Source organism: Sphaerodactylus townsendi, linkage group LG03, assembly GCF_021028975.2.
Source record: "Sphaerodactylus townsendi isolate TG3544 linkage group LG03, MPM_Stown_v2.3, whole genome shotgun sequence".
In the NCBI taxonomy this organism is placed as follows: Eukaryota; Metazoa; Chordata; class Lepidosauria; order Squamata; family Sphaerodactylidae; genus Sphaerodactylus; species Sphaerodactylus townsendi.
The window spans coordinates 171,623,630-171,644,854 of NC_059427.1; the positions used below are offsets into that span (position 1 = coordinate 171,623,630).

At 45.7% G+C, this 21,225-nt stretch overlaps 1 protein-coding gene across 2 annotated transcripts in view; it reads left to right on the forward strand.

The window, feature by feature from the left end:
• The window catches only part of GLI1 (GLI family zinc finger 1), a 173,988-nt gene that overhangs the window by 127,804 nt on the left and 24,959 nt on the right, over positions 1–21,225 (forward strand). For both annotated transcript variants that reach the window (XM_048491556.1, XM_048491558.1), the window contains exon 2: positions 16,972–17,149. In XM_048491556.1, coding sequence (XP_048347513.1) covers positions 17,053–17,149 — 97 coding nt within the window. In that variant the 5' untranslated portion in view covers positions 16,972–17,052. The remainder of the gene's footprint in view (positions 1–16,971; positions 17,150–21,225) is intronic.

Below are 21,225 nucleotides of genomic sequence, written 5' to 3' on the forward strand. Positions count from 1 at the left end.
CTCTATGCCCCCGCTCTCGGCGTGCTCCATGGTACACAGAGGAGTTACATACCGTATAGAAACGAAGCAGGCGGACCTTACAGGCGCTTAGAGCGAATATGGAGGAAATCTCGTGACGAAGCTGCGCGAACATCTTATAGGACGTTTATGAGAGAGAAGCCTAGCAGGATGGCTTAACCAAGGAAGCTGAAGAGAAGGCTTTCTTCTCCTCTCCTCTCTCGCATCCGGGCTTGAAAGCTCTGCATAGCACAATTGTTTACGTATAATTAGGTCTTTAACCTCCTTATCGGAGGGTTCTTCAAATTCCCAATTGAGCATTAGCTGTGGCCAGAGGCATTTATGGAAGCGTTTTTGCGGATAAGGTCGCGATAGCTTCATCATGCCAGGACCTTCTCTCCCTAATGCGTTGGATACAAATTAGTGAACTGGAGGCTCTCCCTTGCCCGTCTTCTGTGGCCCTTGCCATGGCCCAGTTTTCCCTGCTCTCTGAAGCCGCTTTTGTTGACAGGGCCTTAGCTGCTGTTAGACCTACTAGCCTGTCCTCTGGATCCGTGCCCCTCCTGGCTTGTAAAAAACTTTGCCGGGAGAATTGAGCTAACCCACATCTGTTAGAGTATCATCAATGCCTTTCCCTTGAGCAAGGCGGAGTCTTTCTCCGGATGCGGTTTGAAGGGAACGGCAGTGAGTCCACCGCTGCGCACTCTTAAAAGACCATCGTTAAGATCCGAGGGATCTGGCTAACAATTACCGCCCGTCTCGAATCTTTCGTTTCTGAGGGAAGCGTAATTGAGGAGAGTGGTGCTGGAGCAGCTTCAAAGGCTTTCTGGATGACACATCGGCTTTGACCCTTCCGAGTCCGGCTTCCGTGCTGGGCATGGAGACGAGACTGTTCTTCGGCTTCAAAGCGTCCACAGATACACTCCGTATACAGCTTCTGACCGAAGGCGGATCGGCGCTGCTGGGTATTGTTAGATCTTTACCGCAAAGCGCGTTTGATATCGAATTACGATCATGACCTTTGACTCCACCGGGCCTGGCCGCCTCCGAGAGTACGGGGCATGGTCCAGCGCTTCAATGTGGATTTGTCTCTTCGTTTCTCCGGGGCCGGAATCAGCAAGTGAGGCGCGAGGGATCAAGCCTTATCCCAGAAGTGCTCCGCTTTCTTTGCGGTAAAATTGTGTACCCCAAGAGGCGCTATTATCCCGCTTATTATTTAACTTATCCCTATGCTACGACCCCTTGCTCCTTCAGCTGAGTACGGAGTTTTGGGCTGAGATCTGGTCATCCAGTATGCGGATGACACCCAGCTCATTCTGTCGATGGAGGGGGGAGCAGCCGCCCAGCTTCCCTGCGTGCCTCTACAGCATTGTCTGGAGGCGGTTGCTGGTTGGTTGCGACAAGAACTTGCAGGTTAAAGCTGAATCCATCGAGAAGAGGCGGAGATCGCTTTGGCTTGCCGCGGTGGGGCGGCGGACTTTTCTGAAGCCGCCAGTGTGGGAGGGGGTCACATTGGGCGCCACGACCCCCTCTGTCGCGTATACCTGGGGTCCACCTGGATTCGTCTCTTTCTATGGAGACTCCAGGTGGCCCATATAACCCGGGTTGCCTTTTTTCCACCTTCGCCAGGCTCCAGCGGCTGGCCCCTTCCTCTCCCAAAGCCCGGACCTGGCCTACTGTGATCCACGCCATGGCGGTCAAACCTCCAGAGCTAGACTATTGTAATTCGGCTTCATGCGGCTACAGCCTTCCCGCTTAAGCATTTCGATCCGGAGATTGAAACTTCGGTCCAACGCGGGCGGCAAAGCACCTGCTCACCAGTGGCAAGCGCCAGTTGGGACCATATTCAGCTTCTGTGCTGCGCACGACTACATTGGCTCCCGAGTACCAGAGTTCCGGATGCGTTTTCAAGGTGTTGGTGTTGACCTTTAAGGCCTTACGGCTGGCCTGGGACCCTCTCGATTATCTTCGAGGACCGCGCATCACCCCATATGTTCCCCGCCACGGCCTCTTAGATTCGGTAGAGGCCAATCTACTGGTGGTCCCCGGCCCCTCGCCGGGATGATCGCGGTACTGGCCTCCATTAACGGGCCAGGGCCTTTACAGCCCTGGCCCCGGCCTATGGTGGAACAGCTCTCCACCAGCTGTTCGGGCACTCTTGCGGGACCTTGGTGATGAGTTCCCGCGAGGGACCCGCTGCCAAAGGCTGAACTGTTCCGGCCCGGGCCTGACTGGAGGAGTCCAGCCGCTGATGGTGCCCTTCCGCTGGCCCCCCCCTTCCGGCTGGCCCACTTCCGCTGGCCCCTTTCGCTGGCCCTTCCGCCGGCCTCTACATCTGGGCCTATAACATCTATCTAGACCTACCGTTCTCCCTGGGGGTGGAAGAATTTAATATTAGGCACCGGGCGCCACCTACACCTATGCCTATATTTATTTTACATTTAAATGCTAATGTTTAGCTAGTTTTCGCTGCTTTTATAAGTTTTAGCCTATTTATGATGTTTTAAAATTGTATTTATTATCTGCTGTACACCGCCCAGAGCCCCTCGGGGATGGGGCGGTCTAGAAGCCCAAAGTATAAATAAATAAATAAATAAATAATCTGGTTCACCAGATAAGCCTCCACAGCTCAAATGGCAGACCGGGGAATCAAACCTGGTTCTCCAGATTAGAGTGCACCTGCTCTTAACCACTACACCACGCTCACTCTTAACCACTACACCATGCTGAGGGTAAGGGGGGATGCCCACAGCAGACCTCAGAAGCTGGTCTTAAAGAATAAGCAAAGTCATATGCGGGAAAGGCATAGCTTGGTCCTAAGCCATTTCAAAGTCATGTACAGCACTTTGAATTGCGCCAGCTGAAGCTTTTTCTGATCCTAGCTGATCCTGGAGATCTGTTGTAATACCAGTTACCGCCTGGAAGTTGGCAGTCGGTGGGATAGCCAACAGATGACTCCTTGATTACTGTAGCTGACACACAGGGACATATGGAAGGAGATGGCCCTTCAAATATTAGGCCACACACTTCCATACTTGGGATTTTTCCCCATTATTTTATTTGGGTTTACTAGCTATTAAAGGAGTAACGGGGGTTTATCGATCACTTCAGTTATGCATTAAGCCCAGTTGTATTAAAACACAAGGCCTGGAGCCACATTGAAAACAGTGGTAAAATGACCCATGCTGGATCTGGATGCAGAAAACCAGCTTCAAATGTTCAGCTATTGAGCACCTTTGAGCACCCAACCCTTGAGATTTGCTATATTTATTTAGACATTTGAATCCTGGTCTTTTCCCCCATAGAGATCCAAAGTGGCTTACTACATTGTTCGTGATTCTTTCTCACAACAACCCTGTGAGGTAGGTGAGGTTGAGGGAGAGTGGGCCAAAGTCTCTCAGCGAGCTTTTGCGGCAGAGCAGAGACTTGAAACTGGGTCTCTCAAACCCTGGACCACCGGTGCCAAACTCACGGTCCTCCAGATGTTATGGACTATAGTTCCCATCATTCCCTGCCAGCATGATGCTGGCAGAGGATGATGGGAACTGTAGTCCATAACATCTGGAGGGCTGTGAGTTTGACACCGATGCCCTAGGCCAGGGGTAGGGAACCTGCGGCTCTCCAGATGTTCAGGAACTACAATTCCCATCAGCCTCTGTCAGCATGGCCAATTGGCCATGCTGGTAGGGGCTGATGGGAATTGTAGTTCCTGAACATCTGGAGAGCCGCAGGTTCCCTACCCCTGCCCTAGGCTGACGCTATTCATGATATCATGTGGGTGATGGGTATCTACACTGATTGGCAAACTTGGATTTCTTACTTTGTAATGTGTGAAACAGTCTAACATGTTTCTCAGGTATGGTGCAAGTAAAATATGAGGCAAGGCATGTTCTCTGTGTATGACCATTATGATTGCATTTCTGTACGCATTCTTGCCCAGTAAGACCATAAGCAACTGGTGGTACCTGACCAGTCGAGGACATTTCAGCTTTCTTTCCCTGAACCTTATGTGCAATTTATTTTAAATGTTGGTCCTTTGGTCCTTTGATTATAATGAGCAAAAACACAGGCAGTGTTGTTCTGTAAGAAGATAAATTTTGGCTTGTTGAGTTCACCTAAACCAGGGGTAGGAAACCTTTAACACTCAAAGAGCCATTTGGACCCGTTTTCCACGGGAAAAGAAAACACTTGGAGCCGCAAATAATTTTTGACATTTAAAATAAAGATAACACTATATATATTGGGTTTTTTTTACGTTTTATTCCGCTCATTCTGAGAAGCGCATGGATGCGTCCACCCTGCTGCCTGCAGGGCGGGCAAGGATGGGGCCAGCGGCTCGACCTCGCCGGCCACTGGGAAAGCGCTTGCCCCGCTCAAATGGGGCGGGCGAGAGGGGAAGCCCGCGGCGCAGCCCAGCCAACCGCGGGCAGTTGGTGCACCCGCCCTGCTGCCTGCAGGGCGGGCAAGGATGGGGCCAGCAGCTCAGCTCGTGGAGCCGCAGTGCAAGGGCAGAAGAGCTGCACGCGGCTCTCAAGCCGCAGGTTCCCTACCCCTGACCTAAACCACATATTTTCCTGTGCGGATCCCTCTGGTGAATTTCTCATAACACTGCATTCAGGTCCCAAGTAAATGATGTGAAGGAGGTTAGAAAAAAAATACTTCTGTGCAGTTTTTAAAAACTATTTCCATTGTGCTATCCAAAGCATGAAAATTAAATTGGTAACATTTATTAACACTGGGAAGGAAATAACCACAGCCTTCAAAAATCAAGGAAAGTGGCCATGCAGTGGCAGCTTATGTGGCATTCACCATTTGGTTGTTCACAAGTTTGGACTGTATTGTAGGAAATTTGTTCAGTCTCTCAAGGTTTAAAAATATTAAAAAACAAATAGCAGTGCCAAATTTGAGCGGGGAGGGATGTGGAGTTGTTTGCCAGTGACGACCTGGGCACTAGCCAGTAGATGTCTGTGATTTTTTTCACATGAGGCATTGCAGCAGGCTAATGGAGTTTATACAACGTATGACATATGAATGGTCACCTGATTTCCTAGTCCATACAAAGTCTCCCCTGAAGTTCCCTCAAGATCTGCTTTGCAGTTAACAAGGAGCTTGGCTCTTAGCTGAGGTGTTTCTTAATTGCTGCATTACTGTGCAGTGTTGTCCCCCCCCCCCCCCCCCCCCCAGGCATCATCTGGTTAATAAAGAAATAGAAGCCTGCCTATTTTAAAAGTGGTAGCTCTTAAGCAATACATACCGGCATGTGGCATCCTGGGTAAATACTTAGCATCTTGACATTTTGATAGGAGGCTTGGTAGATACCCTTCCTTCCCCAATTCTCCATCCTGCACAATCTTGACCCTTTGGGAATGGATTGGAATGGATAATATAAACAAAATTGGGCTCCCCTCATTTCCCTGTCCAATTGATAGCGAAAATTCTTTGCCAAGGCGCGATCAAAGAAGGCAAGATGACTTATAAGACAATGCAAGGCCAAGCCAGTCGAGGAATAAGAACACACTCCAATGTTATGGACTAAAATAACATGGTTTTGTGTGGCTCAGTGTGTAAGGGGGCAACTGACGCTAGCCAAATAGGGCAAGGTAACACAGAGTTCATAGAAGGGAAGGTGAATATTGTGTCCTACCTATGTCCATCTAGAGCACGTCAACTGGAAACGAAAAATGTGCCTTTACAGGTCACTTTATCCTCCTCATCCCATCTATAATGCTAAGACAGGAAGTCAACAAACAGGAAGAACCAAGGAAACAAAACTAAAAGATTGAAATAAAGAGGGAGCTTGTGTCACCTTCCAGACTTTGATTTTGTCTGGGTGGGATTCTCAGACATTTGTACAGCTGTATAAATCTGTCCTTCTCAGACATTTGTACAGCTGTACATCTGTTTACCTCCACACAAGGGTTGCCAACTCTGGGTTGGGAAATACCTGGAGATTTGGGGGAGGGGCCTGGGGAGGGCAGGATTTGGAGAAGGGGGACCTCAGTAGGAAATAAGGCCAAGGCATCCATTTTCTTCAGGGGAATTGATCTTGGTCATCTGGAGATCTCTTGCAATAGCGGAGGATCTCAATGTACCACCTGAAGGGTGGTGTCCCTATTCTGGACCCTGTTCAATATGCAGATTTACCCCCCAACCCCTTAAAGCCATTCTTAGCCTGGGCCCCTCATATCTAATGGACCATTTACTTCTGATATACTCCCATGCCGCAGTTGCAATCTTCAGAGGGTCTGTCCTTGTTATACCTGCTTTGTCGTAGTTCAGGTAGGGGGATTTTCAGTGGTGGGATCAATGTGTTAGAAAAGTCTGCTTTCAACAATGCATCTTGAGAGGTAAGGTAAGTTGAGAAGGTGTGACTGATCCCAGGTCACCCAGCAAGCTTTCATGGCAGAGTGGGGATTCTAACCTGGACCTGGGGCTGCCAACTCTGGTTGGGGAAATTCCTGGAGATTTGGGTGTAGAGTACTGGTGGGATTCAAATAATTTAACAACCGGTTCCGGTGGTGGGATTTGAATAATTTAACAACTGTTTGTTAACAAGCACCACTTTAACAACTGGTTCTGCCGAAGTGGTGCGAACCTGCTGAATCCCACCACTGGTGTGAAGCCTGAGGAGGACACGGGCTAGGGAAAGGAGAAACCTCAGCATGGCATAATGCTGTAGACTTCCATCCTCCAAAGCAGCCATTTTCTCCAGGTGGAAGATCGAGTGTAATGCACCTACTCAAAGATAATTACGTCTCCAATTGGTCCAAGGCAATTACCAACAAAATTAGGAGCATTGGAATAGATCTAACTGTCCTTCAAAACAGCAATGAGAACTTTATCTTCTGCCAAATCAAAGACAGACTGAAAGACCATGAATGCCAGGCTTTCTATTCATCCAAAATTCCAGTCTGTTCTCCTCGAGCTTTGGGCATCCTTCCCAAGTATGGAGTTATAGCCAATTACCTAGCAGCTACTTTACCGGTTGCCCACCGTCGGGCATTTATGTTAGCCAGATTCAACAGTCTTCCTTCAGCCTCTTCTAAAGGAAGGTATCACCAAATTCCAAAACAACAAAGACACTGTCGCTGTGGCTCCATTGACTCTCTTACCCATGTCCTCCTAGAGTGTCAAATAAATGCAGATGCGCGTCTCAGATTAATTCACCCTTTATTAGTGGCGAGGAAAATTTCTAACCCTACTGTTGCCACACATTTTCTTCTTGGAGATTACAATGCTCATACAACACATATAGTAGCTCTATACCTGACAACCATTTTAAAGTGCTAATTTATTCCCATTTTATTACTTTTAACTGTATTTTTAAAATATATATACCATATATACTCATGTATAAGTCGAATTTTTCAGCACATTTTTAATGCTGAAAAAGCTCCCCTCGACTTATATGCAGGTCATTAAAAAAAATTTTGCGTGTTTACTTTGCCGGCCAGCAGGGGGCGCAGTTTTTATGCTAGCGGCACCAAAATTTCAGGGTACCCTCAGAAGACACTCCTGATGATATCAGCCAAGTTTGGTAAAGTTTGGTTCAGGGGGTCCAAAGTTATGGACCCCCAAAGGAGGTGCCCCCATTCCCCATTGTTTTCAATGGGAGCTATTGGTAGATGGGGCTACCCTTTTGAGGGTCCATAACTTTGGACCCTCTGAACCAAACTTCACCAAACCTGGCTGGTCTCATCAGAAGAGTCTCTTTATGATACCAGCCAGGTTTGGTGAAGTTTGGGTCAGGGGATCCAAAGTTATTGACCCCCAAAGGGGGTGCCCCATCCCCCATTGTTTACAATGGAACCTAATAGTAGATTTTCCATTTCTGATAATATCCCTCTTAAAATTTAAGTTAGGTTACATTTGGACATACAGATGATGACGAGGAATCCAGTTTTGGAGGATTTTAACTCTTGTGTTTTAGCTTGATTGCTGGTTGAGCTAAGATTTTTGTACTTTTAAAGTTATTGTTGATACCATATTGTTCTTGTTGACCCTCTTTTCCACTTACAGAGCCAGTTTACTGTTTTTCTTTGAAATAAATATTCAAAAACATTTAACCTACTGATGCCTCAATTGAAGTAATTTTATTGGTATCTATTTTTATTTTTGAAATTTACCAGTAGCTGCTGCATTTCCCACCCTCGACTTATACGCGAGTCAATAAGTTTTCCCAGTTTTTTGTGGTAAAATTAGGTGCCTCGACTTATATGCGGGTCGACTTATACACGAGTATATACGGTATATATATATATTATACCAGTACACTAAACCAAATTGGTTTTTTATTATTTGGCACAGAATCAAATTTTTAAATATAAAATATGATACATAAAACAAACGTAGAACTTCTTATAAAAGATAGGTATCTTCTCCAATCTGTCTAATCTGCATGGTAGGATACCTATTGCTGTATCATTTTGCTTTTAACTTGCTAAATAGATCTATTTTTATTGCAATTTTATATTAGATTGTATTTTTACATTGATGTGTAGGGGTATCTATTGTCATTTGCTCTGGCTATCTCTTTTTTAAAAAAAATAAATCTGAAGTGATTTGAACCCCTTGAAGTCAACCGTCAAGTTATGTGGTCTATTTCCTTGCTACTGAACTATACTTGAGACTGAAGAATGTGTCTGTGTAAATCTTGATCTATTTATGCCTATTAAAGGTTAATAAAGAATAAAGAATGAGTGTAATGCTAGGAAATCTCAGGGCACACCTGGAGATTAGCAACCCTACCTGGTCCTCCTAGATCCATGGTGGCGAACCTTTGGCACTCCAGATGTTATGGACTACAATTCCCATCAGCCCCATCAGCCCCTGCCAGCATGGCCAATTGTACCAAAGGTTCGCCACCACTGTCCTAGATCCTAGTCCAGCACTCTGACCACTACACCTTGCTGGCTATTGGAGTTTGATCTTTGATGTTGTTTCATTTTATTTTGCAACTTAGGCCCCTTTCGCACGGGACAATAAAGACGGGTTAAGGACAGTAAAAAAAATTGTTTTGGAGGGGAACTTTGCATGCCTCCTGCCTCTAAAGTGAGTCTGCCCTGTGTTATTTCCCCCAAACCACTTTTTCGAGTCTGTGAGTCTTTTTAACAATCCCAGGTTGCAGCCGCTTTCAAGCAAACAGCCGAGCGGGAGGCACTTTATTCGGCTGTGTGTTCCTTTTTTTAAAAAAAAAAAATCCGGCTTGCTTCTGCATAGCCACGCAAGCACAAATAGTCATATCGGGGTATTGTGAGACGTCATCGTGGCTGTGGAGGTTCATGTGTGCATGCCTGCATAGCTATGCATTGGTGGGAGGTAAACAAAAAAATAGACACGCTTCTGTGTGAAGCACGACAGCAACCCGCATTGTTTCCGTGGGCTCCAATTGCAGCCTGCACAGACGCATGCGAACATGAAATCAGGGAAGAGGGTTACTTTATCCTGACTGCAATTCGCTATACATTTGCCCTGCAGAAAGGTCTTAGTGTTGCTTTTGCAAGTCACCTCAAGTCATTGGAGAAAGACATAAGAACATAAGAACATAAGAACAAGCCAGCTGGATCAGACCAAAGTCCATCTAGTCCAGCTCTCTGCTACTCGCAGTGGCCCACCAGGTGCCTTTGGGAGCTCACATGTAGGATGTGAACGCAATGGCCTTCTGCGGCTGTTGCTCCCGAGCACCTGGTCTGCTAAGGCATTTGCAATCTCAGATCAAGGAGGATCAAGATTGGTAGCCATAAATCGACTTCTCCTCCATAAATCTGTCCAAGCCCCTTTTAAAGCTATCCAGGTTAGTGGCCATCACCACCTCCTGTGGCAGCATATTCCAAACACCAATCACACATTGCGTGAAGAAGTGTCTCCTTTTATTAGTCCTAATTCTTCCCCCCAGCATTTTCAATGTATGCCCCCTGGTTCTAGTATTGTGAGAAAGAGAGAAAAATTTCTCTCTGTCAACATTTTCTACCCCACGCATAATTTTGAAGACTTCAGTCATATCCCCCCTCAGTCGCCTCCTCTCCAAACTAAAGAGTCCCAAACGCTGCAGCCTCTCCTCATTGGGAAGGTGCTCCAGTCCCTCAATCATCCTTGTTGCCCTTCTCTGCACTTTTTCTATCTCCTCAATATCCTTTTTGAGATGTGGCGACCAGAACTGGACACAGTACTCCAAGTGCGGTCGCACCACAGCTTTATATAAAGGCATGACAATCTTTGCAGTTTTATTCTCAATTCCTTTCCTAATTATCCCCAGCATAGAGTTTGCCTTTTTCACAGCTGCCATGCATTGAGTTGACATTCCCATGGAACTATCCACTAAGACGCCTAAATCCCTTTCCTGGCCTGTGACTGATAGCACTGACCCCTGACAAGATATTAGAGACACTTTGCCAGGTGAATGGTAAAGCAGGCTTTTTCTGGAATAAGACCCCATTATTGTTATTATTTGCTGTGGCAGGCTAACATGACTATCCTCTGAAACTTGAAGCATGGATGGAATTCACACTGGAAGTCTTGCAGGTCCTTGGAAGGCAGTGCTATGCCGTTGGTCCAACACAAATTCAGTAGGGACCGGAGAAAAGAGAAGGCCAGAACTCAATAGGAAACCGGACTGGAGGAGGCAGGGTGGGCCCGCTATATAGGGTCACTCACAATGAGTTTGGTGCCGGAGAGCAGTCCTGGTGCCTGAAACACAGCTGGAGAACTCTTGTGGGGATCAGAATTAGAAACCAAATTGCCTAGGAGGCATTTACCCAGAACAAATGAATTGGAAGATCATTGTTCGAGGGCTTAAAGGCACATCTGGTAACACTTCATCATAATGTGAATCAAATGTTATTGGGGATCCCACGCAAAGTATCTGAGGGACTCCATAGAAGCCCAGCCCCTGGGTGGGGTGAACATTTTGCTTCTTAGGATCAAAGCCGGCTTGTGCTGGGAAATCCATGTCTGGAGCTCCCAGCAATTTTGAGAAACCAAATTCTGGGGGTGTACCAGACTCCCTTGCACTTCAGTGCCGTTTAAATTCAGAATTCAGTTTAAAAAGAACCAATTGGAGCATCGGACATGGATCTCCTTTTTTTAAAAAATAATTTTTATTGCATAGAATATTCATACATTTGTTACAATCAATATCTTCATTTCATCTATACATTTTTCCATTTTCTCCCCCCTCCCCCCCTTTTCTATTAATTATTTTATGCAAGCAGCAGGAGATTCATTCTTCTTATTCTCTTATTCCATAGTTCTTTGTTAAATCCGGCTTCTTCCATCCATTTTTCATACACTGTCCATAGTTTCATAATATCTTCCATTTTTTCTTTCCATAGTTTATTTTTTGTCAGTCTCTCAAAGATCTCTAACTGTATTTGTTCCCATATGTATGCCATCCATTTTGAAACTGTCCATTTTTTGTTGTCTTTCCAGCCCAGCGCCAACACAGCGTGTGCTGCTCTAATCATTATTTTATACATTGGTTCCAAACTTCTATTCACTCTTATATCATCTATTATCCCCACAATTAATAAATCATTGTTTATATCAATTTTTACTTTTACGAACTGTTCTACATATTTCAAAATATTTTCTCAAAACTTTTTCACCATTTTACATTCTATCCACATATGAGTATAATATGCTCCTTTTTCTCCACAATGCCAACATTTTGGGCTTAATCCTTTAATCATATAGGCTAGTTGTATTGGGGTTCTGTATCCATAATTCTTTCTATTTTTTCTTCATCTAAAATATTATCTTTCTCCCATTTTTGGTTTAAAGTTCTTATCATAAATTCTTTATCCTCTACCATATACTTATATACTGATCCTATAATTTTCCCTTTTAATATTTCATGGAGTTTTAGCCATTGAGTTATTATGCAGTCACCTTTTATTCTAAATTTCCTTAATTGGACATGGATCTCCTGATGTACATGGAGTTCTAAGTTCTTCTGAATCAGCCAGCATATCTTTATCTTAATTGCCACAGAAGCCTGACAGTTCATACGAAAGAAGATTCACCTGACTGAGCCAAGCTACCTGTGGTTTCTGCAGCCATGCTTACCCTGTCTGCTTTTCTAGACAGGCTAACAAATTCCATCTTCGGATCGTATATTTAATTTATGTACTGCCCTCCCCTCAGGCTCAGGGCGATGTACAAGAAGAGTGACAAAATCAATAGTCATAACATAAACATCGGTTCAGCATAGTCAATCAACAACATCAAATAAGCATGACATTACGAATAGCAAGATATCAGACAAAAACATAAATAATATAATCAGCCATTAGCAATAATCATAACATTACACATTATAAAAATATCATAAGCACACATCCATAGCACATTAGAATATAATGTAACAATGTAAACAACAAAGGAACAATAATCATAACAACACACATAGCAAAGAACATACCAGCATAATAATACCATCATTTAACAAAAATATCAATAGTCCTAACCTAACAAGTAACCCAAGTGATGACGGCTTCCTCTCCTATAACGAAGATCCTCTGCAAGCTCCGCCAAAGGGTACAGGCTCTTGGGGCCCACTATCCAGAAACATTTTGGAGTAGCTGAGAATTTCATATGGTTTGGGGAGGGGGTGGCGATTCCTGATGAACTACCTGAAGATGATTCATACTAGACAGGTGGAAGGTAGAATTTGACTGAAATATCTGGCAGCATCTGAAACAGCTGCAAAGGAAGTGGATCACACAAGTCAGTGAAACAAATTGCAAAGGAACCCGGCATTCCATGAGTGGAATTTTGCTCCCAAAATTTTGCTCCGAAAAGCAACCACACATTCGAAGCGTGCACAGTTGCTTCACCAGGCTTACTTCCGAGTAGCGCGCGCCTTGGAGCCGACCGGTTTTTCTAAACTGAAACCTCAGTATTCAGGTTAAATTGCCGTGTTGGCACTTTGCGATAAATAAGTGGGGTTTGGGTGGCAGTTTGGGCACTCGGTCTCGAAAAGGTTCGCCATCACTGGACTAGGATCTGGGAAACCCAAATTCAAATCCTATTCTGCTATGGAAACTTACTCGGTGACCTTGGGCCAGTCACACACTCTCAGCCACAATCCAGGCGTTTAGATGGGAGACCTCCAAGGAATACCTGGGTCATGACATGGAGACAGGCAGTGGCAAACCACTGTGAATGTCTCTTACATTTTGAAACTCTGTATTACTAAATGTAGAATCTGATAGTCAAATCTATCTCTTTTGGCCTCCCTCTTTTCCACCTACCTTTACTTCCCTTTTGTATTTTAGTAAATATGATTTAGTCACCGTCTTAATGGCTTTACAGTATGTTGTGAGCTGCCCTGAGCCTGCAAGGGGAGGGGCAGCATATAAAACTAATAAATCAGAATAACTTTTTGAAAACCACACAGGATCATCATACGTCAGCTGTGACTTGATGGCAGAAAGAAATGGTACTGCAGTCCATTGCTCCCTCTGCTGTAAGGAAGGAGGTATTGCTGGCTGCTGAGAACCATTCTGTGAAATGCTAAAAACCACCGCTGCTGCTGTGTGTGTCAGCATCCACACAGTTGGCAGGGATGAAATTAATTTGCATTTTTCACTGTCTGTCTCATGAGAGCTCAAAGTAGAATGTGGAAGGTACAGCTCTGGCCACTACCTTACAGGTACAATGTTGCCACCAGTTGGGAGTAAGGTTACCCATCTGTGTTTTGACGGCCCTCCCCTTCTGCACAGTGGCCTGCTATGTACAAATGAAGGAGGAGGAGTTTGGATTTATATCCCCCCTTTCTCTCCTGTAAAGAGACTCAAAAGGGCTTACAATCTCCTTTCCCTTCCCCCCCCCCCAACAAACCCTGTGTGAGGTGGGTGGGGCTGAGAGGGCTCCGAAGAGCTATAATTAGGCCAAGGTCACCCAGCTGGCATTTCCTGGAGTGCACAAACTAATCTGGTTCCCCAGATAAGCCTCCACAACTCAAGTGGAGTTGGGAATCAAACCTGATTCTCCAGATTAGACAGTACCTGCTACACCATGCTAGCTCTCTTGAAGTTGGCAGAGCTCCCCTGCTCACCTTTCCAATGTCAGGAGCAAAAACATCACCTGCTTAATTTTTGCCTATCAAACTGCTGATATCGTGGCCTTGGAGGCGCCTAAGCCTCCAAACAAACTCTTTTCACGCTTTCTCTGGGAAACAGGGAGGGGGGAATTGGGTGAGGATAAAGGAGCCCAGCAAAGCCAGGTCAAGCCTTTCAATAAACGCTATCAAGAATCCAGAGTCTGTTTATTGGTTCAAGATCTGAGGTTAAGGTCAGGGGCAGTGTGTATCAAGTCTGGCTCTGGCCAGGAGAGGGTGGGATATAAACCTAATAAAATAAAGGCATAAAATAGGAGGTGGGGGATGCAGTAATGTGGCAGGAAAAGCAGGAAAACAATCCTGGGGGTTGTGGATGAACAAGAAAAAGTGGATGGAACTGGGAAGCAGAGGCAAGTAGAGAGAGACCAGCAGAGAAAGTACCCAGTGATGTCCTTCTACCATTTTTTAAAAGTTTTTCTTTTCTAGTGGACACAGCAGAAGCTAACAGTGCAATTGCAAGCAGTTACACCCTCGATATCAATGGATTTAGAAGCATGTAGCTCAGTTTAGGATCCTGACCTGAATGGCCCAGGCTAGCCTGATATCATCAGCTCTCAGAAGCTAAGTAGGGTTGGCCCTCGTCAGTATGCAGATGGGAGACCACCAAAGGAAATGCAAGGTTGCTATGCAAAGGAAGGCAATGGCAAACCATTTCTGGTAGCCTCTTGTCTTGAAAACCCCATGGCGTTGCCCTCAGGGACCGTCTGGCCCCATATGTCCCACGTCGGTTTCTGTGCTCGGCAGAGGCCAATCTACTGGAGATCCCCGCCCCCTCTATGATGCGGCTGGCCTCCACTAGGGCCAGGGCTTTTACGGCCCTGGCCCCTGCCTGGTGGAATGCTCTCCCCGCCAGCTGTCCGGGCCCTGCGGGACCTAAATGAATTCCGCAGGGCCTGTAAGACTGAGCTATTCCGCCGGGCTTTTGGGGAGGCCGGCTGCTGATAGGTGCCCATTAACAACTGAGATCCGCTGTTCCCCTCTCAGAGTTAGAGGAGTTAATGGTTGAACGCCATCTGTTTTAAATATTTATGGATTTGGAGCGCTGCATTTTAACTGGTATTAATTTTTAGCATTTTATCCTGTTTATCCACTTGCCTGTAATTATGTTGTAAACCGCCCTGAGCCCTTTGGGGGAGGGCGGTATAAAAGTGGAATGAATGAATGAATGAATGAATGAATGAATGAATGAATGAATGAATGAATAAATAAATAAATAAATAAATAAATAAATAAATAAAGTTGGTTGCATTCCATTGTCAATTCAGTTTAGGACTGTGCTGTGTAAGTGACTATCCAAGAAGCCTGTTCTAGTTATTGATTAATTATTGTCAGGAGCTTTGTGCTGAGGTTGAAGTTCTAGATCCATCGTCCCTGATACTGAACAGTTTTAGAACCTGTTCTAGACTAAATAGTTGTCGTGATCATCCAGCTGTTTCACGGAGGGCAGCCTTGCAAATATCTCTAATTACATTTTTCAATCATGCAGAGATGTTAAAAGCAGTCAGCTGGATCTTAAGAAAGCATGCCAAAAGCACAAATCCTTGTGTGTGAAAAGATGGAGCTTTGTCCTGTCTTAATAAGAGACTCACTACACACAAAAGTCCTCTAAAATTACGTTTGGGGGTAGATTTTCATTTATTTGCTTGTTTTGCTAGTTCATTTTGAACGTCTCCTACAACTGCCTTTTGAGTCCTACACCATGTTGCAGAAAGCTCTTTTGCATGACTAAAATTTGAGACCTCTTGCCTCTGTCTTTATTGATTTAAGAAGCTTTGATACCATGACTGGCGCTAGTAACAGAAGGCATGCAATGGGATCAAGGATAACCTTTGAAAGCAGAGTCAAAAGTAAGGTGGGGACTCTTCTTGAGCTGCCATGATAGTGGACTTCTTGAGGTCGGCCTCTCCAGCTTACTGACAACTAGAAGAAGACTTTATTTACAGTCATTGACCAGATATGTTACAAAACTCCAAAATATCTACAACAAAACAAGAATGCAGATCTCTATCCCGTATTCCAGCACTATCCATCTATATATCATTATACTTTGTAAACACACCAAACAGCATAAAAATACTAAACAAAATAAAAATATCTAAGGGGGATACCATATTCAGATCATTTTTTCTTTTTCATAATGAATAGACAGAATTTTGCCACCCATTTAGTAATATTCTCCTTCTTATCTTGTAATAGTTTTTCACAACAAACTTTGTCAGAACAACATGTCATTTTGTGTAGTAGATGTGACAGGCATTTTTTCCTTGCCTCCTCATAAAGGGGACACTTTAATAACATGTGCTCTATAGTTTCTACAGACTTCAGAGAGCAAGAACATAACCTTGCAGCGTAAGGTATCTTTTGATATTTCCCTTCTAAGACTGCAGAAGGTAAATGTGCACTTCTTGCAAGAGTAAAAGCTCTCCTTAGATCTTTGTTATCCAGATAAGTTAAATAAGGAGCAGGGGCAGTGATATATTTCTGTGTATAGCATAGAGGAAAATCTGAATATCTTGCCAGATCAGACTGTCGTGGTACATCTTTGATTCTTTGGGTAAGTTCACTTTTAAAATGATCCCAATTTTTGATCATATGGATGCTATATGGAAGGCCACATTTATTAAGGCACTTCTCCCTCTCTTGAGCCCGCCTAGGTTTATAAGGATCTTTTGCTAGAAAGGGCCAGAGACCATTTGAATCAGTGTGTAACTTTATCCATTTATATGCCGTTGTTGTTATTATCTTACCCTTCAGGCTCATTACTCCTGTTTCAAGCCTAATAAATGAATTTGGGACTCCTGGAGGAAGCTGAAGGATTGCTCTTAAAACTGACAACTATATTCCATCTCTTGCAGATCTGGAAAAGGGCCTCCTTGCCCGCCTCATCCCATACCAAAGCAGATGTGCCCATGACAGCGCCCGGCCTCTGATGAACCATGTTCAACCCGATGAATCCGCCAGTCAACAACTATGTGGAACACTGTTACCTTCGGCCACTCCATGGGCAGAGCCAACCCAACAACATGGTGGAAGGTCAGTGTGACCTGCGGCCAAGTGATTATACACTGTGGCATGCATCCAGTGACGCATGAGCGGAAACATAAACAGCATAATTCCACCCAAAGCCAGCATAGTGTAGTGGTGAAGAGCAGGTGGATTCTAATCTGGAGAACTGGGTTTGATTCCCCACTCCTCCCCCTGAGTGGCGGAGGCTTATCTGCTGAACCAGATGTGTTTCCACACTCCTACGCTCTTGCTGGGTGACCTTGGGCTAGTCACGGTTCCTTGGAACTCTCTCAGCCCCATCTACCTCACAAGGTGTCTGTTGTAGGGAGAGGAGCTTGTAAGCCACATTGAGACTCCTTACAGGAGAGAAAGGTGGGGTATAAATCCAAACTCTTCTTCTTTTTCTTTATTTCCAAGACTAGGAATGATGACTCGTGCAGTTAGGGATAACATGAGGATTAATAGGCCAGCAATGAGGGCAGAGGGGCAAAATTGCTCTGTTCTCCAACTTCCATAAATTCAGCTAGTGGAGGAAGTAGGAGGGCTGATTATGCCTCTTACCCTTTCTGAGAACTCTTCGAGGAAAGGGAGCGAGGAAAAAGATCCAATATTCTTCCCCTTAAGCCCCTTCCGCATGTGCAGAATAATGTATTTTCAATCCACTTTCAATGCACTTTGCAGCGGGATTTCACTGTGCGGAATAGCAAAAGCCACTTGCAAACAATTGTGAAAGTGGATTGAAAGTGTATTATTCTGCATGTGAGGGAGGGGCCTCTGGGATCCCCAGATCTAGCCAAGGTTACAAGGGGATGGTGTTTCCTCACTGGAAAACGTCAAGCAGAAGCGGGACGACAATCTGTCTGGAATGCTCCTGCTGTAATTTTCAGCACAGTGCAGGCTTATCTGCTGAACCAGATGTGTTTCTGCACTCCTACATTCCTGCTGGGTGACCTTGGCTAGTCACAATTTGTTCAGAACTCTCTCAGCCCCGCCTACCTCACAAGGTGTCTGTTGTGGGGAGAGGAAGGGAAAGGAGCTCATAAGCTACCCTGAGTCTCCTTACAGGAGAGAAAGGTGGGGTATAAATCCCAAACTCTTTTTCTTTTTCTTCTTCTCCATGCAGTACTTTGTGCAATACTGAGCATTCTCTTTCCTGTGTCTTTCACTGCCCAGAAATGGCTTGTGCAGCATCTTGTGCAAGTGGAAAAACACTTTGAGATAGATTAGGTTCCACTGAGCTCAAGGTATGAGGCTTTTTGGACACTTCCCCTTGCAGAAGGATCCTAGTGCATACAGAAATTGTCAGGTGGATTCAAGCCTCATTACACAATTTCATCCATTGCTCATCTATCCATCTATTTCTGAGATTTTCCAAGCCTCCTAGAATGGTTTCATTTTTTTGTGTGCTCGGGAATGGTTGTGAATCCACTGTGGAACAGTGGATCTTGCAGAGGATTTGGGGGGCACCTTATAGAAGCCCACTTTCACTTTAGGTGGACTTAACATGGCTAAACTTGTGTGGTCTCAACATTACGGCATGTGGTACAGATGAATCCATATGCCTTAGAACGCATTCAATACACCCCTGAAGGAGAAAATCAGTGGGCAGACTGCCTCTCAGGAAAGTTTATATAGTTTTAGCGATCTTCTCAAAGGATTAGCTCAGGGGTCTTCAAACTATGGCCCTCCAGATGTTCATGGACTGCAATTCCCATCAGCCCCTGCCAGTATGGCCAAGTAGTAGGGCTCATGGGAATTGTAGTCTATGAACATCTGCAGGGCCATAGTTTGAAGACCCCTGGATTAGCTAAACAGTACCCTTGGTCTTGGGTCTGTACCTCAGTCTGCTGCTGGCTTGTGACAAGCAGGGGTTATTTATTTATTTGCTATTATTATTTACTTTATTTATGTCCCACCTTTCTGCTCAATGGAGACCCAAAGCGGCTTGCCTCATGCTCTTCTCCTCCATTGTATTCTCACGACAACCTTGTGAGGTAGATTAGGCTGAGAGCATATCACTGGCCCAAGGCCACCCATCAGGCTTTCATGGCATGAGAGGGTATTTGAACCTTGGTTTCCCAGATCCTAGTCCAGTGATTCCCAACCAGGGTTCCGTGATACCCTGGGGTGCCATGAGCATGTCCCAGGGGTACCATGACAATGCTACCACCTGCCCCCCCCCCCCCGCCGGAATCAAATGGATTTTGAAGGAGGGGTTGGAAGCCTCATGGGCTCCCTTTAAACAACATTGAAAAACAGCATTGTTTTAGTTGCCTAAATTTGGCGTGGATTGGGGGGGTAGAATTAAAGGGAGCTCTCCCTTTAAATCCCTCCAATCCATGCCGAATTTAGGCAAACAAACAATGCAGCTGTCAACGCTGCTTTCCCTCCCCTCCCCTCCCCCTGCTTGCCACTCCCCCCACCTACAGGCCAAAAACGGAAAAAACCCTAAAAATACAATAAAAAATCAAAAGAACCTCAAGGGTACGTTGAGGTATGAAGAGCGAGGTCAAGGGTACCATGACATCGAAAAGATTGGGAAACACTGTCCTAGTCCAACACTTTAACTGCTTCACCACTATTTAATTTAAACCCTGCCTTTCTCCCCAGTGGAAAACAAAAGCAGTGTAAAGAAATTATTCTCTTCTCTCATTTGAATCCCCACAACAGGCATGTATCTAGCTACTGCTATGCATAAAATTCTGGACTAGGTAGATCTTTGGTCTAACGTCACAGGGCTCGTCTTAAACAATTGTGGCATCTCAGTCTCTGTAGCTGCATGTTTCTATCTGTCCATCAAGCCCCGCCCCCCCCCCCCCCCCCCGGCCATCTGCCTTTCCATTCCGGTCATGCTGCAGACCATCCGAGGGGCCAATGACTCATCATATTTTATGCAAGTTTGTCATGCATTTGTGAGACCCCAGTGGCAACTCCTGGATGAAAACACAGCAGAGGTCAGATTCAGATGAGAATAGCAGCAGGGTCCCCCTACCACAGTGATGGCAAACCTTTAAGAGACTGAGTGCCAGGAGTGGAGCAAGGAGAAACTGCACCTGGGGCATGCGTATACCCCGCGCCACTGCCATGCCCCTGTCCGCCCCTGCCCTGCCCTGGAACGCCCTGAAACACTGCCGCCATGCCCCCAGAATGCCCTTGCCATGCCCCCGCAGGGGCACATGCCCAGTGCATCGTGCACCTCTCGCCCCCTTGGCACTATGCCACTGTTGAGTGCCCAAACTGGGGCGACTGCACGCGTGCCCACAAAGAGGGCTCTGAGTGCCACCTCTGGCACGCGTGCCATAGGTTCACCACCACTGCTCTACCACATCACAGTTCTGATCTGAATTGGGCCACTGCTGCCCTCTGATAGAGTTGCTATCAAGGACTTCCTTCTGCAATATGGTTGCCCCAGCAACTTGCTTGAAGCGCTGCATGCAGACCAAACTAGATGTTATGGTGGCTCTGGATCTTAAAACAATGTCAGCCCATGACTACTGTAATATCTAATACTCTTTATTTATTCAAAACATTCTTTTGCCACCTTTCCACCCTGTGGTTTGCCCCGAATCAGGCGTAATAGTGACATGCAAATGTGGAATGATTTCCAGGACCAATGGCATATTTAGGGGAGGAGAGGGGGGGGTGGATGCCCCAGGCACCACTTTCAAGTGTTATGTGGCCTGTCACCCCCAGCCCTACCCCCCAGGAGCAAGCAGCTGTATTGGGGACTCCAGTCCAGTCCCAGCACATCCAGTCTGAGCTCCTCTGTCCACCCATGTTAAGTGCTACCCTACTGCCCGACTCCACCTCCATCCCCTAGTGCAGAAATCACAACACAGGCACAATCCGCAACAAACTCCGAAGGGGTGCATTCAGCTTTCCAGCAGCCAATGCAGCCTTCCTTTTCCCTGTGGGAAAAAGACCCAGAACCCTCAAGGGCTGCAGGGAACAAGTGCTGCTTTGAACAAATGAAACACGAAGCCATTGCTTTGCCACCCAATCCCACCTGTGTGTGCTTGCACATTCACACACATGCGCAGCATGCTTGCTGGCAAGAGCTCCAGCCTCTTTTGCAACTTCCAGTGCAAGAATTCCACCTTTCC